The sequence below is a fragment of the Gopherus flavomarginatus genome, chromosome 1 (genome assembly GCF_025201925.1).
Source record: "Gopherus flavomarginatus isolate rGopFla2 chromosome 1, rGopFla2.mat.asm, whole genome shotgun sequence".
Classification (NCBI taxonomy): domain Eukaryota; kingdom Metazoa; phylum Chordata; order Testudines; family Testudinidae; genus Gopherus; species Gopherus flavomarginatus.
In genome coordinates this window covers 154697454-154724340 of record NC_066617.1, presented here as the reverse complement: position 1 = coordinate 154724340, position 26887 = coordinate 154697454, and the positions used below count along the sequence as shown (strand labels likewise).

At 51.4% G+C, this 26887-nt stretch overlaps 1 protein-coding gene across 4 annotated transcripts in view; it reads right to left on the bottom strand.

Annotated features, from left to right (window-relative positions):
• Nucleotides 1-4277: 4277 nt before the first annotated feature.
• MIX23 (mitochondrial matrix import factor 23) overlaps nt 4278-26887 on the bottom strand; it is a 68505-nt gene continuing 45895 nt past the window's right edge. For 2 of the 4 annotated variants that reach the window (XM_050921413.1, XM_050921415.1), the window contains 2 exons: nt 10558-10659; nt 4278-4521 (listed from right to left, as the gene is read on the bottom strand). In XM_050921413.1, coding sequence (XP_050777370.1) covers nt 4387-4521; nt 10558-10659 — 237 coding nt within the window. In that variant the 3' untranslated portion in view covers nt 4278-4386. Of the gene's footprint in view, nt 4522-9691; nt 9782-10557; nt 10660-16964; nt 19377-26887 lie in introns of those variants that run through there. The other 2 variants (XR_007769092.1, XR_007769074.1) reach the window with 2 other exon arrangements.

The following is a 26887-nucleotide window of genomic DNA, read 5'->3' as shown; positions in this document are numbered from 1 at the left end:
AAAGAGTCCAGCGGAGGGCAAGAAAAATTGTTAGGGAGCTGGAGCACATGATTTATGAGGAGAGGCTGAGGGAACTGGGATTGTTAAATCTGCAGAAGAGAAGAATGAAGGGGGATTTGATAGCTGCTTTCAACTACCTGAAAGGGAGTTCCAAAGAGTATGGAACTCAGCTGTTCTCGGTGGTGGCAGATGACAGAACAAGGAGTAATGGTCTCAAGTTGCAGTGGGGGAGGTTTAGGTTGGATATTAGGAAAAACTTTTTCACTAGGAGGGTGGTGAAGCACTGGAATGGGTTACCTAGGGAGGTGGTGGAATCTCCTTCTTTAGAGGTTTTTAAGGTCAGGCTTGACAAAGCCCTGGCTGGGATGATTTAGTTGGGAATTGGTCCTGCTTTGAGCAGGGGGTTGGACCAGATGACTTCCTGAGGTCCCTTCCAACCCTGATATTTTATGATTCTAAGCCCACCACAGTACGTTATGTGTCATTCTTTAGCTACAAACCAAGATGTGGATTCCAGATCCAGGGCTAGGGGTCTTGAAATAGACAACTGCTTAGGATATAAGACAGCATGTTTGAATGTGTAGGTGGTGGTGGGATCCCTGGAAGCATTAGGGAGATCATAAATACCTCAGTGCCATTTACATATTGATGTCACTCTGCGCATCAATTTGCACATCCACATAAGCTGCAGGCGTGTTTGCTTGGGGACACAAAATAATGTGTTTACTGCTCTGACTGAGAGAATTTTCCATCCCGCAAATGGGAAATTTACACTACAGCAACAATTCCCACAATTGCAGTTGGGCATTTTGAGCTTATATGTTAAAAGAGACACTATCAACTTCTAATTTATGTTTACAGCCTTGTTGTAGCCATGTTGCCCCAGGATATGAGAGAGACAAAGTAGATGAAGTCATATCTTTTAATGGACCAACTTCTGTTGATGGATGTTACAAGCTTTCAAGCTAATCAGTCAAGGGAAAGAAAAAAATCAGAGCATCTAATCTAAATACAAGTTGGGACTGTTATTATTAAGCATAAAGGTAATGCATGTTAGGGGGCCACTTGAAATGAAGTGGACAATAAAGGTTAAACTGTTATGTAAAAGGAGTTTGAAGTAGGTCATTAAGAGTTAGCAGACAGGTGCTGTTACAAATTGTTGTAACAAGCCATGAAATTAACATCCCTATTAAATCCACAGTCTTTAGCTTCTAGCAACATTATAAGGTGTTGTGCAGGTTTCCTTTGAGAACGAGTTTTGAAAGATCAGATATGGAGTGATCACTTTATGAAAAGTGTTCGCCTAGAGGTGATATAGTAGCTTTGTCTAGTATACTCCTGGGAGTAGTCTGTGCCAGAAAATTAAAAATTCTGCTCACAATATTTTATAATTCTGCATATATTATTTGTCAAAATATCACAATATAATCATAACAGTTTCAATTATTTTGGTAGTTTATTTCAAAATACTTGTCAATGAGTATGTCTGTAACAATACAGACAAATAAAAAGATTCAGGAATTCTTTTTGACAAATAGAATCCTTACTAAGCATATTAATACAGAACTTTAAGTAATTCATTTAAACTACAGAAACATATTTCCCACACTCCTCAGAAGCAGTGCAAAGGCTTGGGGGAGTCAGCGGTAATGGATGAGCTGAGAGAGAGGGAAGGAGCCTGGGAGTGAACCTGGAGGGCTTTTAGGTGTGGTTGGGAGAAGTATGGAATAGTTTATTTGTGGGGGGGAGTTGGGGAACCTTCCCCCACACAGACCTTGACTGACTCTGAACCTCTCCCATTCAGTCAGGCACATTTGCCTCTGTCCCTGTGTGTCCTTGTACCTCCCCCTACCCCCACCCCACCCCCCATTATTTGTTAAAAGAGTTATTTGGGGAAAGAGCTGATAGTTTCTTTAAGTTCCATTGTGAATTATGGTGTGGGGTCTTTTTTTAGTTCTTTATAGTAGGTGGTGTCAGAGATTTCTCTGTTGATCTTGTTGACAGTTATGATTAGGGACTACAATTGTGCCCCCTTTGTCTACTGGTTTGATCATTATCTGGTGGTTGGATTTCAGGGACTGTCCCCTGGGTAGTACAGAGACTGCAGTGGATGTAATGCAGGGGTGGCCAAACTGTGGCTTGTGAGTCACATGTGGCTCTTTTACTGTTAAAGTACAGCTCGCAGAGCCTCCCCTTCTCCTCCTACCAGACTGGGCAGGGAGCTTGGGACCTCTGCCTTGCAGCAGGGGAGAGGGGGTGGTCTTGGGGCTTCAGCAGGAGCAGGACTGAAACACTGGGCTCTGGCAGGTGCCTCCTGTGGGGTTGAAAATTATTGTATGTGGCTTGGAAGCTCAGTAAGTTTGGCCACCCCTGAGGTAATTCATGTCTGAGGATTTCACAGTTGATTTTTTTTCCTGAAGCAACTGATGTAATGATCCAGTGTGTGCTTTTCTCCACTGTGGGGTGTCCACTGAGATGACTTTTTTTCTTGTGACTGTCAGTGGGGATGTGGTAGTTGTGGGTGTTGGCAGAGCCAGTGCAAGGATATTTTGTGCCTTAGCCGAAATTTCCACTTTGCACCCCCCGCCCCTACACATTGGTTCATTGGGGGGCAAATCCCAATGAGCCTGTATAGACTCCAGGAGCCAGCCGTGCCCAAGGGCTGCTCCCCAGACCAGGTTTCCCCCTTCCTGCCCCCTGAACTCCCCTGGAGGGTGCACAGCCCCCCTGCAAGCCCTCCCCACGCCGGGGGCCCCCGCCCTGAGTCCACTCACTGGCTTTCCCGGGCTTGGGCTGCTGCAGCAGCTTAGCAGGGAGGAGCCACCTTCCAGAGGCACCGGAGAGCCAGAGCGTCCCACTTGCAGCAGCAGCAAGCCCCAGTCGTGGAGGAGCCGGTGCTGCGGAGAGGGCCAGCAGTCCTGCAAAGGCGGCAGCACCGCTAGGGGGGAGCAGCCATGCCCCCGACCTCTCCTACCTAGGCTGCAGCCCACCCCACCCACCCCCCGCCTGCAGCAGATGCATGCGGCGGTGGCCCCCATGCACTCCCCAGCCCCCGCTGGGATCTGCAGCTCCCAGAAGTGTGAGCCGATGCTGCTCCTCCCAGAGCAGGCTCAGGTCTCCACGCCCCTGCGGCAGCGGTGGCTCACATGCCCGGGAGCTGCAGAGCCCGAGCACAGTGAGGGAGGAGCCAGGGGCCGGTGCCTGCATGCATCCACTGCAACCTGCATGAGCCCCCAGGGGGTGTGCTGGGCAGCAGCCAGGGCAGGGCGGGGCTGCTCCCCACTAGTGGAACCGCTGCCTTTGCAGGGCTGCTGCCCCCTTGCGCTGTGCCGGCTCCTCCATGACTGGGGTTCGCTGCCCCCGCAAGCCAACGCTCTGGCTCCCTGGTGCCTCCAGAAGGCGTCTCCTCCCTGACAAGCCAGGGCACCGCTTTTTGAAGCCCCTAATCACTTGGCGCCCTAGGCGACCACCTAGTTTGCTTAATGGTTGCACCGGCCCTGGGTGGTGGTGTCTTTGTTGTGAAAGATTTACTTGAGGTGGAGTTGGCAGAAGCATTCTTTTAGTTCTCTAAATGAGTAGTAATATTAGCAAAAAGCAGCAAATCAGGAGAAATGGGACAGTCAAGCTCACGGACTAAGCAGATTCTAATGGAAGCATTTTGGGGGAGATTCAGTGCTGAACCATTTGTATTTGGGTAGATCCAGTACGTTTCCTTGGGGGCCTGTCATAAGTTAGCAGCAGTTATTTACTGCTGGAATCAAGACAGACCTTCTGTTACACGTGTGACGAACTGGGACTGTTCTTACTGTGGTCTGTGAATGCTGAGTGGGGGGTGTTGGCCTGGGAGGATGGTCTGCATTGGGGGATGGGAGACTGGCCTTGAGGGAAGATGCCTGAGCATGTATAGTGAGAAACCAGGAGGGGGTTAGAGGCCAGGTGACACCTCTGCCCGGGGAAGCTGAACAAGGGCTGGGTGGGGGGGAAGGAGATGCTGGGGAGTGAGAGTTTTTTCAGGAGAAGGCTGAGGAATGGAGGGAAGCACAGACAGGGCTCTGACCCCCCAAGGGGGCTGTGATGCTCCTGGGACCCCAAGATGGACCTAATTGGGGAGGAGCCTGTTTGTGCCTGCAAAACCTGTCTTGGACTGTGTTCCTGTCGTCTAAATAAACCTTCTGCTTTACTGGCTGGCTGAGAGCCATGGTGAATCGCAGGAAGCTGGGGGTGCAGGGCCCGACTCCCCCACACTCAGTGACAACATGCAACAGAGAAACACAAACTTAGTTTTCAAAATCAGATTCATTTTATTTTCATCCATGTATTGGCGCTGGCAGTATGAGCTGGAAGCCTGCAGAAAGAGCAACAGAAGAGCCCGTCTCGAGCATCTCATTAAAAATAGTTCAGTGGATCAGCTTTGGTTTTGCCAGTCTCATAGCTGGTAAGACTGGGCCCCTTGTTCTCATGAGGAAGGCTTTGGAACACCCTCAAGTGTACACACTCATCAGTACTGGTGCTGACAGAGACCTGAAAGACAAAGAGAATAGAACAGCCACGGACTAAGCAGATTCTAATGAAAGGATGTTTGGGGAGATGGAGTGCTGAACCTATGAATAGCTACAAAATAAAAATTAAATCACACACGGTACCATTCAATACCCTAAACCTGGTCTGTAGAGACTGTCACATCTCATATGACATGTCAGAGCTTGGCTTGTTTAGCCTGGCCAAAAGAAGCCTGCAGGGGGATATGCTTGCTCTATATAAATATATCAGGGGGTTAACGTTAGGGAGGGAGAGGAATTATTTAAGTTTAGTACTAATGTAGGCACGAGGACGAATGGGTATAAACTGGATATTAGGAAGTTTAGACATGAAATTAGACGAAGGTTTCTAACCATTAGGGGAGTGAAGTTCTGGAACAGCCTTCCGAGGGAAGTAATGGGGGCAAAAGACTTTTCTGGCTTTAAGACAAAGCTTGATAAGTATATGGAGGGGATGTTATGATAGGATCGTTAATTTGGGCAATTGATCTTGGATTACCACCAGAGAGGTCTGCTCAATGGTCTGCAGGGAGATGTTGGATGGGATGGGAACTGAGTTACTGCAGAGAATTCCTTCTTGGGTGCTGGCTGGTGAGTCTTGCCCACATGCTCAGGGTTTAGCTGATCGCCATATTTGGGGTCGGGAAGGAATTTTCCTCCAGGGCGGATTGGCAGGGGCCCTGGAGGTTTTTCGCCTTCCCCTGCAGCGTGGGGCACGGGTCGCTTGCTGGTGGATTCTCTGCAGCTTGAGGTCTTCAAAACAATTTTGAGGATTTCAGTAACTCAGTCCTGGGTTAGGGGTTGTTATAAAATTGGATGGGTGGGGTTCTGTGGCCTGCCTTGTGCAGGAGGTCAGACTAGATGATCATATTGGTCCCTTCTGACCTATGAGAGCAGAAATGGGCTTGTGTGTGTCCAAATTAGGGTGTTCCTGATGATCAGCAGAAATAGAAATTTTATCCTTGCACTCAGCAGGCCAAATTCAATCCTGCCATAAGAAGATGTCACTTCCATTGGTTTCTCCAGGAGTTGCACCTATTAATGCCTGGGCTAAATTTAGGTCATATTCTTCCTACCTAAAAATTGTCCTTCCCACTCAACCCCTTCATCTTTTGCTTTTGCACATAACCTTGGGGATCTGAGTGAAGTCAATGAGAGTTTGCTTTACAAAAAATCTGATAGTTAAACCCCAAAGTTTTCAATCAGTTTTTCTAAGGCAAAGGATCCTTGACTTCACTCAGATCCCAGGCCTAGACTGGCTGTGAAAGAGTTAACCCTTTTTGCCCTAGGAAGGTCAGAGCTGTATGCAAAGACACTGGAGTGGGGAGCAAAGAAAGCTGAATGCTTGGGTGAAGTAAGCCAACATTCTCATAGGGGCTGGGTGAAGGTTTTGCAGACAAATATTTTATTCACCAAAAAAATGCAGTTTCAAATCTCTCAAGTCAAAAAATATTTTTTGGAAATGCTGGCAAACTGTTTCAATATTTCCAAATTGATTTTTTGATTTTGGAGTGTGGGTGAGGAAGGGATTTACAAAATGTCTAGAGGGGGAGATGGGTCTGTTCCACCTTATAACTTTTAGTCCAAGTGGCTGGGGGTACTCAGATGGGATATGGAAGACCTGGGTTCAATATCATCCTTGTTTGATGTGCAGAAGGGAGTTGATCTGGTGTCTACTGTTTCTCAGGAGAGTGCTCTGACCAGTGGGCTATGAGGTATTCAAGAGGAAGTTTCTCTGTCTTGGTTATTGAAGCTGTTCCACTGGGTAGAAATAATCAGTGGGCCAGAAACAAAGAGATTGCCCTAAGCAGCAGGCAATGGAGTCACTCAGCTTGGAGATAAGAAACACAAATTCAAATCCCATCCCCTGCAAGTTGTCTCCTGTTGTAAAAAAAATCCTGTTTTTCTAAGTCTCTCTTTTATGGAACCACCCAACATTTAAGCACCACTGATATTCACAAAATCCGCGCTCAGCTGCCACGTAACTCTGGAGGTGCCTACATTCCCTCAACACCTACATTTTTGCTGTAGAAGTCCCCTAATTGCCTAAGTTTCTGCCACTGGGCACATCACTAGTGTCTCAAGCAGGTGCCTAGACACCTAACTTACACTTAACCCCCTGCAGGATTCTTACAGTAGGCTTTGTCCTGCCTAGCTTACCTGCAGGGCCTGATCCAGTAGGTGTGCTCAGAGCACACCCGACACCACAAAACATGGAGGAGAACAACCTCCCTTATGATGTTTAGCCCACTGGTGTCACCTGGGCCATGTGAGACCCTGTTCAATTCCCTCTTCTACATGACAAGACAAAGGGAGTTGGTCATGGGTCTTCTACCTGTCAGAGGAGTATTCTAACCACTGGGCTATAGGATAATCTGAGGCGGAGGCACTCTCTGAGTCTCCTATTGAAGCTGTTCCACTTGTAACTAATTAAATATGCACTGGCCCAAACAGAGAGCGAGTGACTCTGTAGTTCAGTAACTAGGGCACATGCCTGAGAGGCAGAGACCATCTTCAACTCCCTTCTCCCCACCTGGCAAAGGAGGGAAATTGAACCAGTCTTCTACCTCCCAAGCAAGTACCCTAACCACTGGGGTAAAGGATGTAAGGAAGTCAGCCTGCTCCTCCTTTCCCCTCTGGCTTTTTTGTGGGAAGTCAGACTTGTGCCACCCCTTCTCTTGCAAGAAACAGCTCAGGCACCTGTTGCCAGAAGGTTTTTTCATAGATTTATAGATTCTAAGGCCAAAAGGGACAATTATGATTATCTGGTCTGACTTCCTGTAAAACCCAGGCCATAGAACTCCCCCAAAATAATTCCTAGAGTAGATCTTTCAGCAAAACATCCCATCTTGATCTAAAAATGTTCAGCTCCGGAGAAATCCATCATGACCCTTGGTAAATTGTTCCAATGGTTAATTACTCTCACCATTAAAAATATACTTCTTATTTCCAGTCTCAATTTGTCTAGATTCAACTCTCAGCCATTGGATCATGTTATACCTTTCTGTGCTAGATCGAAGAGCCCATTATTAAATGTTTTTCCCCCATGCAGGTATTTACAGAAAGTAATGAAAATAACCCTTAACTTACTCTTTGCTAAGCTGAATAGACTGAGCTCCGAGTCTGACTGTGAGGCATGTTTTCTAATCCTTTAATCATTTTCGTGACTCTTCTCTCAACCCTCTCCAATTTATCAACATCCTTCTTGAATTCTGGGTACCAGAACTTGACACAGAATTCCAACAGTGGTCGCACCAGTGACAAGTATAGAGACAAAATAGCCTCTCTACTCCTACTTGAGATTTGCCTGTTTATGCATCCTAAGATCAATGTCAGACTGACAGGTCTATAATTATCCAGGTCATCCCATTTATCAATTTTAAAAATTGGCATTTGAGCTTTCTTCCAGTGCTCTAAGACTTATTGAAAAATCAACATTAACAGACCAGTGAACTCCTCAGCCAACTCTTTTAAAACTCTTGGATGCACATTATCTGGTACTGCTGATTTGAAAATGCCTAACTTAAGTAGCTTCTATTTAACATCCTCCAGAGATATTAGTGGAATAGAAAGATTGTTATCATCACCATTAGGTAGAGATTATATCTGTTTTCCTCCAAATACAGAAAACAAATATTTACTGAACACTTCTGCCTTTTCTAGGCTGCGACTCCTAAGCAGAGACAGGAGCCTGTGTCATTCTGTACCTCAAAGTAGCACCCTGGAACACCCATATTTACCTCTGTCATAGAATGATGATATATTTCATACACAGCATGCTATTCAGGATATCATATGAAAGGTCATGACCTGCTGAAACCCATTGTTCTGTTAAAATATGTATATCATTAGTGTGTATGAGGTTATAAGATTTTGCTGTATGGTTGTTAATGAAATAGTTCTGAGTTTGGAAGTCACCCAATGCTAGTTTTCCAGGGACCACAACAATGGAGATTAACAACATCCGGGCAGGTGCTGAATGATCACCACCTGCCATTGACCAGCAGGGGAATCGTATACAAGGGATTTACAATTCAATGACAGTTGCACAAGCACCGCACATTGGGGACTGCTCAATGCTATGACTCAGTTGCACAAGACCACAACAGTCAACCCTGTGACTCAGGTAGGCCCACCAGGCATGCCTGGGCTAGTGTCTTCCAGGCACAAAGACTGAAGAGACACAGTAGAGGACAGTGGCACCATACTTTGGCCTTTATCCTCCCTCCACCTATGCCGGAAGCAACAAGAACACTTGAAAGACAAAGCCTTGAACTGAGAAGACTAGTCCCAGGCTTAAAGGGGAAGCTTGTGTATTAAGAACTTAACTTTGTTGAGAAAACTGCTTGGTCCAAAAAATACTGCCTAGTCTAATAAAAGATTTAGACTGTGTGATTACCTTTTATTTTCTTTGGTAACTATCTCTAACTTTTTATGCCTGACACTTATTATCAGTTAAAAATCTACCTTTCTGTAGTTAATAAATCTGATTTATATTTTACCTAAAGCAGTGTGTTTTGCTTGAAGTGCTTGGGAAATCTCAGCTCAGTTTACAAAGGCTAGTGTGTGTCCTCTCCACATCGAGGGAGGGGCAAACTGGATAATAAACTTACACTGATCAAGTTTCTGACCAGGAAAAGATGGTATAGTTCCAGGCTGCAAGGATGGGGGCTTGGGAGATTTGCTGGTGATTTCTCTGTTGATTCGTGAGTGGCTCAGGGAGCATTCATGCAATTTAGCTGGGTGTGGGGCTCCATGTGCTGAGTGATAACAGTGCCTGGAGGGGTTTGCTGCTTATCAGTACCAAAGCATTGTAAGAGACAGCCCAGGCTAGAGAGTTAAGAGGGCACAGTGATACCTCAGTTCCAGGTTGTACTCTGGGGATCCCATCGCAGTGTCTAACTTCAAACTGGAGTTAGATACCACAATTCTTTTGAGGGGAAGCACTCAGGACAGACACCATTCTCATCAGTATTTCCTATTGGCTAGCTTAAGCATCTCCTCATTCAGCATGCATGCTTCTGTGGGTTCTGTTCTTAGGCTCCAAACTTTCCCCATCCATTGTGCACAGAGCCTGAACACCTAATTCAGGGTTTGCGAACTCCAGTGGCTGACTAAGCACGTACAAGTTAGAGGCTGCAATGCTCACCTACCTTAGAAATCTTCTCTATTCATGTCCCTCAGACAGCTGCTCTCACTGGCAATCCACTGGGAAAATTTCAGTTGCAGGAGGCAGAACATTCCTAACAGATGGCCATAAGTGACTGAACTCATTGCCACAGGAGATCAGAAAAAAGAGTTTCTAGCCCTGTCCCTTAAGAAAGAACCTTGGAAAACATAAGTGGATCAAAGGAACAAGGGGCTGGACTGTACTTCTGGAGCAGAAGGTTGTGGGGACATAAGACCTATCCCTCCCAAACACACACACAAGCTGTATTGTATTTAAAATTGCTCAGAGGAGTTTGAGGTGCGTACCTCTCAGTAACACTCCTCAAAATCCCCAGGACGGCCCTGTGCCTAGTGGGCTGATTATGGTGAATAGGATTCTATTTCCTCTCAGGATACAGAGATGGCAGGAAGGAAAAGCCATTATTTTGCCAGCCTGCCCAAACAGCAGCTAAGGCCAGCTCTGAGGATGACAGTTGAGAAAGCAGTTGGAGAGTCTTGAATGGAGATTGCCCTCTTGGCAATCCTAAAATTTTACAATACACAGCTGAACGAGTGTGACACAGGCTTTATAAATACTGAGATAAGATTTAAATGAAATTCACAAAACAAGTTGTTTATCTTTTCTATTTTTGTAGCAAAAAGAACCCAACAGGTACTGGCTGTGCACTGCAGAAGCAGATGAGAGATAGTCCCTACCTTGATTAAAAGTCATACTGGGACCTTTTCCTGCAATTTTTGCTCACTATTTGAACATCTTGCTTTAAGGCACTCAGAAGTATACCTACATTCTTCTTCAACTAGAAAACTTAAGCAATGAGGGAAGAAGTTGGGGATTTTGTTGACTACTGACCTTAATGAAGTAGTTTATTCCAGCAACCACCTGAGTTTTATATTGTATGGCTACAAAGACTAGATACTTCTCGTTTGTTTTCCCTTCCAGCTGTAGCTTCACCTGTAAAAACAAAAAACAAAAAAAGAGGGTTAGGTGGTGTAATGGGGTTAGCACACTCCCTTCTCATCATATGTCTATGGCCTCCGTCTCAGCTTCTCAAAAAATGCACATAGCGTGACATACGCACATAACATTTCCCTTTTTTGGGCCTTGCTTATTAACAAACAATTCAACTCAATTCAGATCTTCCAGCCTTATTCCCTAGTGTACCTATTGGGTTTCTGGGAACTGGGCGGGAGTAAGCCTGCCCGCTGCTAAAGGATTCCCCCCTAGCTTAAGGAGAGGATCTACAGGACCTCAAAAACCCAACTGATTTCAGGGAACAACTAATAAAAGAACAGGGACAGGAGTGCAGTCAAAGGGTCATAAAAAGGAAGCCTGATGGGGACACCGAGCAGAGAACCCCGGACAGTGCCCACTGCTCCTCGAAGGCGTCAAGGGAGCCAGTGGACACCGCCCAGAGGAACTCTGCCCAGATGCGTGAACGGACAGATGATCAGAAACAAGCCCCACAGTCACAGGAGTCTTCATTGGCCAACCGACTCTCCCTGGTGTGTAGATGGCCATTTTAGCCAGGGCTAGGAGGAGGTTGACCAGGAGGTCCCGTGACTTTGTGGGGCCACGGATAGGGAGTGCATAGAGAAGGAGGTGAGGGGAAAAGTGCAGCCAGAAACGTAACAGTATATTGGTGAGGAGCCGGTATAGGGGCTGCAACCTGGCGCACTCTAAGTAAACGTGCACCAGGGTCTCCCTCGCGCTGCAGAAGGGGCAGGTGTCTGGGACAGGGGTAGACCGCGCCAAATACACGCTGTTGTACAGACAAAACTACACAGGATCTTTTCAGGGGGCAAGACAAAGATGCCACATTTATTATGATAATCTGATTTATGACCTATAACTAATATCTTAATCCTTATACACACACATTATACCTAATATCTACACACACACACCCCTCCATCAGATGTTCTGCAGCTGCTGCATAGTTACCAGTCCTGAAGATAGCTTAAGTTCGTGGCTTGATTTTGCAGCTTGCGTTCGTAGCATGTGGTGGCTAACTGGCCAGGAAAGCCGGGCACAAGGACGACCTGGGTCTCTGTTGGCCACGCACCAATGTCCTTCCATGTTGGCAGCAGAATGTTACCCTCCAAAGTCTCCCATCTCACCCATCCTTTTTGTTAGTTTGAATCCAGAGTCTATAGGTCTTGCTGTGTCACGCTGCCTCTGGGTTTGGTGATTGATCACTCGTCAATTGCAGGCGTGACTTTCAGCCTGGGATCTGGCTTTGATCTTCCTTCTATTGTACCTTTTCTTTTTAGGGTGGACTCTTCTTACTTTGTTAGGGCTCTTGTCTGCATCTTCAGCCGGGGGGGGTGGGAGCGTTGAACTTTATTTCATCAGGACAGGCTGGGGCTGGAGGTTGATTCCATCCTCCATACCTACCTCAGTCGCACATCTAAACTAAACTAAAGATTAAAGCAGGGTTTGCAAACATGAAGGTAGGAGGAAGCTTTTACAAAATGGAGTGACTGTTTTAAAATGGGGTTTGAATTACAATATGGCAAACAGTGAACAGAAGTTACAGTGTAGGCAAGTGTAGTGAATGATGAACAGAAGTTACATGAATAAAGTGAACAATTAAAAACTATTTCATTTATCAGTTCTACAATGTCCGTGCTCATGACCCCATGAAAGAGCAGCCAACTGATATCCCTGGCGGGTCTCGGGACCAGGATAGAGTATAGGCTGGCCCATCAGGGCTCCTCACCCTCCAGAGGTGGAAGGAGGTCCTGCCACTTTGTGTCAGGGCAGGACATGAGAGTGAGGAAGTGAAGAGTGTGGCGCACGAGTTTGTAGAGATGTTTCCTTGGCGCGGTTTGGAAGCGGATCAGCTGCAGATCGTGCAGCCAGCTTGCAGAGAAGGGGCGGGGCGGCTGGTCAGGTCCACAGGGCAGGGGCCCAATGAAAAGGTCTGGAGGGCCCGGGGTGGAGGGTGGGTGGGGCATGCCCTCTCGCAGGACCCAGTCGAGGTAGGCCCGAGCAGCGGGCAGCAAAGCTGCCTCCACCTCCTGTAGTACGCGCTGGGAAGTACAAGGTCTTGAGAGCCCCATACGCCGAGCGAGCGTCAGGGTATCCAGCCAGTCTCTCTGGTCGTAATCCAGAAGGTCTCTGACCCTGGTGACTTCTGCCAAGACCAGCCTCTGGCACACCGTGGGGGACTCCACCACCTGCGCACGGAGCTGGGGATTGTGTAGCAGGAGCTCTGCGAGGAGATATGCCCCCCCTGGTGGCCGCCACGGACCTGGTGGCAGAGAACAGCTTCCAGGTCCGGAGGAGGTCCTGGTAGAAGACCAGCAGCCCGGGGAGGTCTCACGTAAGACCTCTCAGATCAAGATAAAGGAGCTGCCGGTCATATCGGAGCCCTCAGAAGTGGTGCAGGAAGGCGTGCACCAGTGCTCTCCACAGTGGACGACCTGCACCATAAAGAAGCCTCTGCAGTGCCTGGAGGCGGAAGACGTGGACCTGAGCATGCAGGCACTTCAGGCCCTGTCCTTCCTCCTCCAGGGGCAGGTGGAGGACGCCTGCAGGGTCCCAATGCAGTCCTGTCCAAAAGAACTCCAGAACCACCTTCCGGAGGTCGCCCAGGAAGCCCAGGGTCGGCACCAGGGTGTTGAGCCAGTACCAGAGCACGGACAGGACCAGTTGATTGAGCACCAGTGCCCTCCCTTGAAGGGAAAGGCTCCAGAGGAGTCCTGTCCATTTCCAGAGCTGCTCCGCCACCCTGCCCTGCAAACCTTGCCAGTTCTCCGGTTAAGATGGATGTGTGGCAGAAAGGTAAATGCCGAGATGGAGCACGGGTCCGTGCTCCACCGGATGACCTGAAGCGCGGGTGGGAGGGAGCCCGCCTGCACCCATCCCCAATCACCAGGCCAGAGCTCTTGACCCAGTTGACCTGGGCGGAGGAGGCCACCAAGTACACAGCCTAGCAAGCCTCCACCCGTGCCAAGTCACCCGGGTCCTGGACCATGAGAAGCACATCGTCGGTGTACACTGACAGGACCAGCCACAGCTCTGGCTCCTGAAGCACCAACCCTGTCAACCTCCTGCAGAGGAGACAGAGGAAGGGCTCGATTGCCAGAGCATACAGCTGGCCCGAGAGAGGACACCCCTGCCGCACTCCCCGCCCGAAGCTGACTGGCTTGGTCAGGGTCCAGTTGAGCCTGACCAGACACTCTGCGGAAGCGTACAGCACCTGGAGAAAACCCACAAACTGGGACCCGAAGCCTAACGCTTGCAGAGTGCCCAGGAGATACTCGTGGTCCACCCTGTCGAACGCCTTCTCCAGATCCAGGAACAGGAGGGCAAACGACAGACCATCCCTGCACCCAAGCTCCAAGAGATCCTGGACCAGATACAAGTTATCAAAGATGCTGCGGCCCGGGACGGTGTAAGTCTGGTCTGGTTGGATCACGTCCTCCAGCACGGACCCCAGCTGCAGCGAGATGGCCTTGGCTACGATTTTGTAGTCCATGCTGAGAAGCGAGATGTGATGCCAATTCCGTAAGTCACGGAGGTCTCCCTTCTTCAGCAATAAGGCGAGCATGGCTCACCTGCACGAGAGAGGGAGGACCCCACTCTGCGAGGGCTCGGCCCAGATGGTGACCAGGTCTGGGCAGAGGACATCTCAGAACACACGGTAGAACTCCACGGTCAGCCCATCTATGCCCGGAGATTTGTTGGTGGGCATGCGATGGAAGGCTTCTGAGAACTTGGCCAGAGAGAGAGGCAGCTCTAGCCGGTCCTGGTCACCCGCGCTGACCATCGGGAGCCCGTCCCAGATCACTCTGCAAGCGGCAGGATCGGTCGGATCCGGGGAGAAAAAGGTGCACGTAGAAGGTCCTGGCCCTCTCGCACATCTCCGCCGGATCCGTGAGGGGGTTGCCATCCTCTGCCAGAAGGCAGGTGACATGCTTCTTGGCTCCTCTCTTTTTCTCTAGGGCGTAGAAACAGGAGCGGCGATCCATCTCCTGAAGGAGGCGGACGCGGGATCGAACAAAGGCGCCCCGGGCCCGATGGTCCTCGAGGTCCCAGAGCTCCTCCCGCTTCTCCCAGCACGCTCACAAAGGGATGGATCCTCAGGGCTGGCGGCCAGATGCCTCTCCAGCTCTAAGACCTCCCGTTCCAACTGCTCTATCGCCGCTTCCCTCCGTCGGCTGGCGCCCCGGGTATAGTCACAGCAGAATAGCCGGGTACACACCTTTCCCATATAGCACCAGCACTGCGCCGAGGGAAAGGCAGGCCGCCACCCTTGCCAGGCCAGCCAGAACTCCTGGAAGGATGCCATGAAGTCCACAACCTACAGCAAGCTGTTGTTAAAATGCCAATAGGCCGGCCCCAGCCTCTCCGCACGGAGACAGTCCGTCACAGTGACGAGGTGATGATCCAAAAAAGGGGCCAGCTGGACGCTGGAGGACTTGGCCCGTGAAAGATGGAAGCGCAACAAATAGATGCGGTCCAACCAGGAGTGGCACAACCAATGGGCTTCCACCCGGACATAGGTAAATGTGAAGACATCGGCCAGGTGGTGGTCGCGTCAGATATCCACCAGGGAGTGATGGTTGACAACCTCCTGGAGGATGTTCATGGCAGCCAGGCTCTGCTCGGTCCCTGAGCAGTCCCGCTCCTCGAGGGTGGTGTTAAAGTCCCCGCCCAGGACCAGGCATTCACGAGGATCCCAGGAGCCGAGGAAGGCAGACGCCTGCTGATAGAATCGCAGCCGCTTCGAGCCCGATGTCGGGGCATAAACGTTCATGAGGTTGACCACGAGCCCCTCCATGCGGACCCGGAGGTGCAGCAGGCAGCCCGGCACAGCCTCAGCGACCCCCAGCATCTCGGGCCGTCGGTCGGGGGAGAACAGGGTAGCCACACCAGCCGTATGGGCTGTGAGGTGGCTAAAGTAGACTCTGTCCCCCCACTCCAGCCGGCTTTGGCGGCTGGATCCATATGGGTCTCCTGCAGGAAAACCACAGAGTACCCCCTTCCCGAAAGAAGGAGAGCACCTGGTTCCTGCGGAGACTCACCCTACAGCCCCAGGTGTTCAATGTGGCAAAGATGACGAATGCCATGAGGAGGGTAGGGGGGGATCCTCACTGGCAGGGATGCTCACGGACCCCCTTGGGCCGTGCAGCAAACCATGACCCACCCCGAAGGTGACCAAGGAGTCACGGAAGCTGCAGACCTGCTGGTAAGCCATGGCACCCTGCTTCCTGGTCCTTTTGCCCCCCCCCATGAGGGCCCTCGCAGCCTGGAGGATCTGGTGAAAATCCCCCCATCGCTGGAGAGCAAGCGGTACCTTGTTGCGGGAGCCCCGGACGTCTTCTAGAAACTCCCGCAGCTCCTCTCGCAGCGTATGGGGGGGTGGGGTCACTGGCCTCCGGTGATTCACCAGTGAGGCCTCTAGCACAGCCCCGTGGCCTACTGAGACGGGCAGGCAAGGGGCGGACCCGCGACGTGGCGCCCAGTGGGCCGGCGCCACATGGTCCGCCTCAGACCCCAGCTCAATGGGGAGCAGTGGAGGGCAGAGTGCAGCCCCTAGTGGGTCGGAACTGGGAAACACAAAGGCCACTCCCTGGGGGTCATCCTCAGGGAAAGAGAAAGAGACGGCCCCAGGGGCGGCAAAAACATCACAGGAAGTGGAGGAGGTAGGGACAGGGTCAGAACTAAAGGCAGAGCTGGGGTCAGGAGCAGGGTCAGGGAGAGGGACAGAGGCGGGATCCTGGGACACAGGATCCTGACTGTCAGGACGCGGCTCCTCTTGGCCAGGCTCGGTGGTTTGAGGAGTAGGGAGGGGGTCCCCAGTGTCACCGGGCCCAGGCTCAATGGCAGGTGTGACAGCCGCGGCATCAGGAGATGTAGAACCTTCAGTGGGGCCCCCGCTCGGGAAGGAACTCGGTTGCCCCACAACAACGAGGGCTACCCCTGGTAGCTCGGGTCCCAGACACGAGGCACTGGCCATCGCCTCAACAGGCTCGGCGGCCATCAGCAGGGTGCCACCCGAGGCCGGGAAGGTCAAAGAGTCCAGGGGACCCTCGGAGGCGGGAGCGGACGCAGCATTTGGGACGATGGAACATGGGGAAGGGGGAGGATGGGGTGAGGTCGGCCAGATCGAGGCCTGCTGGCAGAGGGTTGTCCTTCTCCTGGGCAACCAGGGTCAGACCCAGGGCTTCGATCTCCTAGAAGACGGAAGGAAGCTCACCTCCCACTACCCCGAGGTCCTCTCCACTCACGCTTGAGGTGACGCTCACCTTAGGTGTTGCAGGGGACGCAGGTGGCAAGGGAACAGGAGGGGCCTCATCCGGGGTGCCACGTCTTCCCTAGCCGGCACTGGCAGAGAGACCGGCCCTGTGGGCAAGGTGGAAGGCTCAGTGTCCGCAGCCCCCTTTCTGGTCTTACGGGAGGCTTCCGCATTAGGTGGTAGGAGCGGAGCTCGAGCCTTCCGCTTGCCCCGCTTACCCTGTACTCGGGTCCAGCCCTCCATGGCATTGCCTGCGGGCTGGTCGACAGGGGTTATGTCGGGGGGCAGGGATGACGGTTCGAGGACTTGTAGAGGTACTGATGGAACAACAAGAGGGAGGGAAGATTCCCCTTGGGGAGAGCCCTCTCCCACGCCCAGCAGTACCCCTGCCGCACCCTCCTCCACAGGCCCTGCCAGAGTGCAGGCAGCAGAGGCAGGGCTCTCCCGCTCGTCTGGACACACTGGAGGAGGTACCCCTGAGGCCCGAGCGGGAGCAGTGATGGGCTAGGAGGGAGGAGGGGTGGCTTTGGGCACCGGGGGCTAGGGGTGCCGGCGATGACAGGGCAGACACCCCGCCAGTGCTCAGGGGTCCCGGGCACTCCTCCATGCTGGGCCAAGGGGCAGTCCCTCCGAACATGCCTCGTCGCCTGGAAGAGGTAAAACTGGGCCTCCTCCATAGAGTAATGTACCCAGTAATGGGCCTCCTGATAGGGGAGCAGGAAAGACCCCTCGAGTGCCTCCTCGCCATGCGCAGCCAGTGGCAGTTGAAGCTGCACCTGCCGGCGGAACGAGAGAACGTGACAGAGAGCGGGGTCTTTGCAGCCCAACGGGAGAGGGCTCACAACAGGAAGGGGCTTCCCTAGGGTAGAGAGAGCAGGTAACGGGGCAGCATTAAGAAGGAAGGGAGGGATGGAGGTCAGGACCACATGGACACCCAGATCCTCCAGCGGCTCCAGGGGGACGAACATGCTCCCCACTGCCAGGCCCTTCTCCACGGCCTCCTGGGTGGCGGCCTCCGAGGCAAGGAAGAAGACAACCTTGTCATACATCTTGGAGGCAGCTATGATGGCCGTCGGCCCCACCACCCTCACCAATGCCTGCACGTAGGTCTCCACGTGGGGCGAGGCAGGCACCAGGAGGCAACAGATGCTATGCTTCCTGGTTAAGGTGGGGAAGGGGCTCTGGCCGCTGTAGGTGGTAGCAGAGGCGGCAGTCGGAGGAGATGACATAGCGGTGGGCAGGCAGGCCGGCCACTGGGGCGTATGCCCTAGGGGCCAGGGGAGGGGCACTCGCAGGACTGGTGGAGGGAACAGGTGGGGAGCAGCACCGCAGCAGCGGTGGCATCCCCTGCCATGGATGGCTTAGTCTTCCTAGCAGGGCCCTTTCCTTTCTTCTTGCCCTGGCCCTTCCTGCCAGCTGGGGGGGCTCCCCCAGAATCGGAGGGGGCAAGGGACATGGCAGCAGCAGAGGGCATCCCAGCGGGAGCAGCGGCGGGTGGTCCGGCAGCAGCAGTTGAGGTGCAGACTAGGGAGTTTCGGGAGAGCAGGCGGGGGAAGGGGGACAGGGGCTGTCCCAGGGGTCCCACCTGCCGCATCTCCCACCATGGTGAGTGGGGAGGAAGGGGAGACACCGGAGAAAGAAAGGGAGGAGGTGAAGCAGGTCAACCACTCCTCCCCGCTAGGCTGCAGGCAGGGGAGGAGGGTCCCAAAATGGGGGAGAGGGGACAGATAACAGGACTATCGAGGACTTTGGGGGAGGTCAGTCACCGACACAGGATAGAACTCGGCTCCTCTAGCTGCACTAGAGGAGGGGAGGGGAACAACAGCAATGGAGGGTGCAGTGCAATGGGACAAACTCAAACAGGGCAGGGGCACGAGCGCACCGAAGTGGGCATGGGCGCACAAGGGGAGGGACTAATCAAGGTGAGAGGATCATAGAGGGAGGGGAGCAACCATGCTAGGAGTAGGGCAGAGGGACCAAGGGGCTAGCTTCAGGGCTGGGGCGGGACAAACCAAGCTACAAAGGCAGACAGGCAGGGCAAACAGATTGAAGCTGGGCGGCGGGAGGCTATGAGGGGCAAATAGGGCAGGCAACAAGGGGCAAAGCTAGGGGGCCTGTTGCAGAGGGGAAGGGGTCAGTCCAGGGGAGGGGGAGTGCGTGCACTCAAAAGCACTTGTGCAAAGTCAAATGTTTGGCTGGCTGCTGCTGCAGGCCCAAACAGTGGCAATAGGGCGTGGCAGACCAGGTGAGCAGCTGAGTCCCAGAGGCAGGAATTGAGGCAGATGATAAGAGGCCTGTGGGGGTGGTGGAGGGGGCAGCAGTGGCGAGGGGGGACACAGTTGGACCAGGGGGTAGGCTCCATGCCATACCCCATGTCCCCACAAACACAGTCTAAACCCCCAGCACTAGAGCACAGGTAGAGAGTTACTCAGTCCTTGATGGCCCCCTCCACAGTGGTCTTCAGAGTCCTGTGTGCTCCCCCAGCAGCCGGTAGTCTTCTCAGTCCTCTTCCTCCTCTAGGCTCCAGCAGCTCCCCAGGACAAACACAGCTCCAACAGCAACCCTGGTGGCCAGGCAGGAAGGACCCTCAGAGGTGGTAGCAGTGGTGGTGGGGTCCTGGTTCTCCCTCCATAGGTGGGGGAGCAAAGGCTGGCCAGCAAGCCCCCTCTTTGCTCAGTGGCAGTAGTCTAGGGAAGGAGCACTCCAGCCAGCAGCAGCTCAGGAAAGGAGAAGAAGCTCCAGCCAGCAAGACACCCAAAGAAGAGGAACAGCACTCCAACCAGCAGGGCAGCCCGAGGACACAGAGCACTCCCTGTAGTGGGGAAGTCCCTTGCTCCTGCCCTAAAGGGCTTAAACCAGCCCTGGGGGAAGGTTGTGGCTGGGAGCTACTAAGCTGGTCTGCAGTGGCTGCAGCTGGGCCATGCCCCAGTCAGGCCACAGCTGGCCTGTATAAAGAGGCTGTGAGCCAGGAGCCCAAGCCTCTCTGTTTGTAGAGGGAGAAGGGTCTCATTGCAGGGAGCTGGAGACAGGGTACCTGAGTGGAGCAGGGCTGGGGAGAGGCAGAGGAGCTGGGGAGCTCCAGCCTGGAAAGCCCCAGGATGTGGCCTAGTATAAGGCCAACAGGTACTGGGGGTTGTAGAGGGCAGCCCAGGGGTAGGCCAAGGCAGCAGGTCCAAACCCTCCTTGCCAGTGATGAGTAGGTGGCTACTGCTGTCTGCCCGAGGGTGCGGGGGGCTAGATGATGACTGGCAGTAGCCATACACTGAGGTGAGGTGGGGATAGTGGGTGGGGGTTCCTCAGGGAGGGGAGACCTTAAGACTGAGAATTACTGTGAGGGGCAGCACCCCAGGTAAAAGGGCACTGGAGTTCAGGGAGGGACATGGGGCCAGAGGACAGGTGGCTCACCAGCCTGTAGAGGGTGCTCCAGAGCTGCAACGAGCTAACTCCCAACCGTCACAAGCAGGAGGTGCTGCAGGGGTGAGTCCGAACCTCTACACCAGGGCCAGCTCCAGACCCCAGCGTGCCAAGCACGTGCTTGGGGCTGCATGCCACGGGGGGCGCTCTGCTGGTTGCTGGGAGGTCTGCCGGAGCTGCAGGACCTGCGAGCAGCAGAGCACCCCCCATGGCGTGCTGCCCTGCCTGGGGCATCGAAATGGCTAGAGCCAGCCCTGCTCTACACCTAGGCTCCACAGTTCCTTGCACCCAGGCTTCACAGCCCTGTGAAAACTAGGATTGCTGCTTGGCTTTTCCTGAAATACCTCTCACCTGAAGCTCCTGCTCTCTGCAAACATCTCCCCCAAAACCCCTGTCCATCCACTGACCTCAGAGTCTGTCTGGCCTAGCTCCCTCTTAAAGGAGGCACCACCTCCAGTTTGCCATCACGTGACACTTGGTCACTGTGGTACAGGGGCCCATTGGTGCCAACTGGCAAAAGGTTCACTGTTCTCTACAAATAACTCCTATCTAGACCTGACAAACTCACTACACCTAACACACTGCTTTCATGGTATGCACCCATGATGGGCAGCATGTGAGGTCTCTGCTGAAAACTTGTAACTTGTCAGTACCCATAATCAGTGTGAGATGGGTGTATGGGTGATATTTAAGGAATAATGTAACTATTCAAAATCATGCCTGTATGGTCTTGGAAGGAAAGTGTGTGTGACTAGGGAATAATATGTCTCGGTGATGGACAATTCAAGCAGGGGGGAGTTGTTGCCCATCCTGGGCTAGCCGATTCTGCATTGCACTACGCATTGGCTGCCTTGGCACCAACCCAGAAAAGCAATGGAAAAACCATTGAAGACAAACTAACATCAAAAACACTTGAATGTGAAAAGGAATAAGACATGGAGTGGATCACCTTGTTTGGTGAATAAAGACAAAAGTCTAATTTGGTATATCAGCGGGTGGAGACAGATACTCTGTATACACTGACTAAGGAGGCACCTTGCTGAGCAGAGATGCTTCATGAAAGACTGGGTCCTGGCATTTTAAATTGTTAGTTCTCCTTTACTGAGGTAGGTGGCAGAGCAGTACCATCAGAGGAGGAGAACAGGAAGAAGGCAGAATGGAGACCTTTCAAAATTTTGGCTCAAGCAAGGGGGCATAGGAGAGTCATTTGAGCTCCCTGCCTCATGTGCTAAAATGTTGTGGGATGGCCCTTTTCCCCTCCCCCATGGAACTATGTACAATCCCTCAATCATTTTCTGCATTTTTAATTCAATGAACCCCTATAATACTAATTCAATATGGTTTGTCCAGGATATTGCAGGTTAGTGTCATATCTGTCACAGTCAAGTGACTTTTTAAAAATTTCCCTAAGACTATTGTGATCACATTCACCTGATGGGGTCATTGGAGTGCTATGGTACATCAGCCCTTCTCAGGTACAGATGTACTGTGTCTCAGAGGAAAGCATTAAAGAAACTTCTGCTGTGAGGCACATGGACTGCAAGAGCTTGTGGGTTCCAAAAGCTCTGACACACAATGCAAATGAAATACTAATTTACTAAGGCTGCCAGAAAAGGACAAATACCCTAGGCTCTTAAAGAGCTCAGAGTAGTTCTCAGTTTAACCTTGGTGGGACAGTTCAAAAGAAGGCTGGGGTCCTCAGGCCTCACTATCTTAATCCATTCATGCAGTAGAGGTAATTGGTCAGAGTTCAGTTCTGTGGTATGACTCATTGGGGCCCCCTCTGCATTGCTCTTCCACACTGATGCAGCATCTTCTGCTTGAGTGTCAACTCTGGAGCAGCTGTTCCAGTGCTTCACATGCTTCCACTCTCACCCCAAATGCTGCAAACACTACTCTCCTCCCACAATCCCAATACACCCACTCTTGACTAATTACTCTCCCAGTTCCCATGGAACCTTTCCTTTCTGCTGCTCTCAGGAGATTCACCGCACTACTCCCAGGCTTTCCACTTCTTTGGAAGTGATGAATTAAGTGTTCCCTCAGTGCCAGCTGTCCTTGTCTCAGCCAAAAATGGTCATCCCTCACCCCTGCCATTCATGACCTTCCCAGCCTCCAAGCACTATTTACCCATCAGTTATTTACTGAGAGGGCCCATCCCTTTGAGGGAGGTCAAGCAGCCAACTTCCTAGTCCCCCAATGGACAGTTTGAAGCCCTCGGCTCATGCTAACAGATGTAGGACAAGGAGATTTAATAAGTAATATATTCCTGATCAAATGTATTGTTGGTTGTTGTTTCTGGACTCAGCTAGGATTAGGGCAGAAATGAAGGTAATGCTCAGGGATCAAAAATGCTACAAGAAAACCTCCCCCAAATTGATAGGACTGGGGCTAGATTTCACCAGGGATCTTAGGCACCCTGCTGACTAGTGGAATTCTTAGCCCTGAGTTAGGCACCCAGGTCCCCCTGTATTGTATGGAGACACTTAATTGCCTAAGAAAGGGATTCCCAGAAGCCAGCAGGCAGAGTGGGGAGTCATCTAAGCTAGCTGGAAGTAAAATAGAGAGAAGATGGGCAGGGCATAGGGCCAAGATCTACAAAGGTACTTAGGCACCTGACTGACAGGCCAGAGAGAGGTGCCCATCTCTGCTTGGGATTCGTGCTTTCAGATTGCCAGATGAAAAGTGCCTTGTACCTGCTGAGGAAATCAGGGATATAATCCTTTCCTCTCAGAGGAGCTTTTGGCAAAGTATCATTTCCAATTGCTGTGATTTTAATTGTCTGCTTTGGAGCCTCTTTTAGGAGCATTTGGATACTACAATGAAATCCAATGTAATGACAGCATTATAGGTGGGGAAACTGAGGCAGAAAGGCCTGAAGTGACTTACCCAAAGTCAGGCCACACAATGAGTCTGTGGCTGACACAGGAATCACATCTGTCTCATGACTACCAGTCCCACTGCACCAACCACTAATCCATTGTGCTTCATTCATTAGCTAACTGGGAATTTTGACCATTTCTTTAAAAGCATGTAGTCAATAAAGGCAATTCATGTATTTAAGCCAATCAACAATGACATTTTTCTGCTGGCAGCCACTTTCCCTTCCACAAAGAGGTGCATGACGGGCGGGGTGAGAGCCACCACGAGTCTTTTAGTCAGCAGTCTGGTAGTCAGATGCTCTTCATTGCTCAAAAATACCGTGGAGTTCCCAGTTGACTCTCAAATGCCAGATACTATTCAAAATCTACCTTTCCAAGGCACACACAGATCTAAGCTCAAGACAGAAGTTTCACCTTTTAGAAAATAAAGAGCAATGAATAATTTCATTTACATTTTTTAAAGATCACTGAACAGGTGAGTGCTTTAAATGAGGGGTTCTCAACCTTTTCCTTTCTGAGGCCCCACCCCCTCCATGCTATAAAAATTCCACAGCCCACAGGCAGGGCCGGCTTTAGACCAATTCAACCAATTCTCCCAAATCGGGCCCCACACCCAAGCCCTGCTGGTGCGCTGTACCAGGGTGGCCTGGCTTCCCCAGGGGACAATTTAAAGGGCCTGGGGTTCCCAGCAGAGGCTGGATCCCCAGGCCCTTTAAAGTGCCACCAGAGCCCCACTGCTGGAGCCCTGGGGTAGGGCTGCTGGGCTCTGGGGGCTATTTAAAAAGTCTGGGGCTGCGCTTGATTCTACCACCCCAGCCCTTTAAATAGCTGCTGGAACTCTGCCGCTTCCCCAGGGTTCCCGTGGCTATTTAAAGGGCCAGGGCAGTGGAAGCAGGGGAGCCCCAGGCCCTTTAAATAGCCCCCGAGCCCCAGGCTGCTGCTGCTGCTACTGCTACTCTGGTGGGGGAGGGAGGAGGAGGAAGGGGCACTTACCCTACAGGGTGGGCTGTACCCCCTGTACCTGCACCCCCTGCCCACACCAGCCCCACACCCCATGCCCTGCTTGCACTAGTCCCTGCCTGCAGCCAGCTCTGCACCCTCTGCCTTGTCCGCACACAGCCCCGCCCCCCCCATCCTGCCCACACCAGCCCCGCACCCCCTGCCCTGTCTCCAGCCAACTCCTGCCGCACCCCCCTGCCTGAAGCCAGCCAGTCCCACACTTCTCTGTCTCCAGCCCACCCCACCCCGTGTCCCCCTGTCCCCAGCCAGCCCCGCACTCCTTGTCCTGCCTCCAGCCAGCCCCTACCTCCAGTCAGCCCCTGACCTGCCTCCAGCCAGTCCCATGTCCACTGTTCCCACGGCAGTAACTCTGCACATCTGCTTCAACGAGAGGGGCAGGGAGCAGCTATGATCCACACATGTGCACACCCTAGGGTGACCAGACAGCAAGTGTGAAAAATTGGAATGGGGGTGGGGCGTAATAGGATCCTATATAAGAAAAAGACCCAAAATCGGGACTGTCCCTATAAAATCGGGACATCTGGTCCCCCTAGCACATCCCCAGGGAATGGTGGGGACCCACACATGTGAAATGGAGCTCATTTCTAGTTCAGGCCCGTCTTTTTAAAAAAGAACTTTAGGTAGGGTTAAATAAATCTATATTTTCCCATACATGTCCAGCTTTTTGGTTCTTAAATCGCCATACAGGAGGAATTTTTAAAAATACGGATGTATGGTAACCCTTTTGGTACAAAAAATACATACTGTGACACATCCCTTAAATCAGAACTTTTTATAGGGAACCAGTTGCTAAGAAATGAAAGGCTTTTTTTACACGTCTTTTTTTTTTCAGTCATCCCTGCTGGTGCCCCGCTGAAAATGTTTGAAATGGGCCCCGCACTTCCTAAAGCCGGCCCTGCCAACAGGTGCCACAAGTGTTTTTCTGTATATCCAGTAGATTAAGAGCCAGGGCTGGCGGTAGGAGGTGGCAAGCAGGGCAATTGCCTGGGACCCCAGACCACAGGGGCCCTGCAAAGCTAAGATGCTCTGGCTTTGACTTCAGCCCCGGGTGGTAGGGCTTGGGTTTTGGCTTTCTGCCCTGGGCCCCAGCAAATCTAATGCAGGTCCTACTCTCTGGTTTATTTAGGCAGCCCCCCAGGGGGTCCCAGACCCCTGGTTGAGAATTGTTGCTTTAAATCATTCTAAGTACATGACACTTTCCTGAAAGTAGTTCAGGTATCGTACATATCTGCCCTCCAGAGGCTAGATTCTGCTCTCACTTAACAGGAGAGTATATTTAAAACCTCAATTGACCCCTGTGTGAATGAAAGCAGAATCTGATTTGAAGATTCACCTTTTGCACCATATTTGTGTCCCCTGAAAACTAAGAATTGTGGCCTCATTTCTGACACATGTTGAGGGCACATTTAAACTTGGATTCTCAGATTTTTTGGACAGAGACCATCTGTTACGTTTCTACAGTGAGCATACACACAACAGCAGTAACATTGTGTAGGTCTATAGTGCCTTTCGAGGAAGAATCTCAATGTGCCTTACAAGTATGAATTAAACAGTCCCCATGTCAGGAAGGGAAGTGTTATCCCCTGCTCCCTCCCTCCATTTTACAGCTGAGGAAGTTGAAGCACCAAGGGGTGAAGTGATTTGACCAGGGTCACACAGCGAGTCCATAGCAGAGCCAGGCAGGCCCAGGACATTTCCCCCTCACCCCCTCCCTCCAGCCCAAATAACCTTCAAGGGGCCCTAAATCATTTTCAGAAAAGCCAAAGTTATAAATTATAGAAAAATACTGACAAAGTAGTTACTTTCTACTTTCTTAAAATCCAAGATTTTCCAGGAATCCAACTAGCCCCTGGACTCCTAGAAGGTTATTTGTTTATAGGACCCCTGAAATACCCATTCATCCCCTCTGCCCCCCAGTAATGGGACCCTAGAACCAGCCCTGGCACCAGGAACAAAAGCCTGACTCCCTGGCCTGCTCTGCGTTAGGAAACGGGACCTCCAATTCACTGCCAGTGCAGCTCCACTAGCCCAAGTACCAGTGTAGGCAGAACACTGATATTTTTACTGCCCTGTCAGCCAGTTCTGTACAGATCAGAGTGCAATGGCACACTTATAAACACACCTAAAACCCTGTCTGCACAGGTGCTTCTACCACTGCTACTATCAGTGGACCTGCTCTGGTAGTTAATTAGGCTGTGTAGACTCTGCTTCAGATGTCAGTACTGACCATTAGAGCTTTCTTTCTTTCCTATATTTCTAGCTGTGCCACAGATGTCTCTGAATGTCTCTAGAGCTCCTAGAAGACTGGAAAGCAGAGAGTCAGAAGACTGGAAGAAAAGTAATGTTGTGCCAATATTTAAAAAAGATAAATAGGATAATCCAGCAATTATAGGCCTGCCAGTCTGACATCAATCTTGGGCAAGATATTGGAGCAGCTGATATGGGACTCGATTAATAAAGAATTAAAGGAGGATAATATACATAATGCCAATCAATGAGGCTTTGTGGAAAATAGATCCTGCCATACTGACTTGATATCTTTTTTTGATGAGATTATAAATTTGGTTGATAAAGGTAATAGCATTGATGTAATCGACCTAGACTTCTGTACTACACT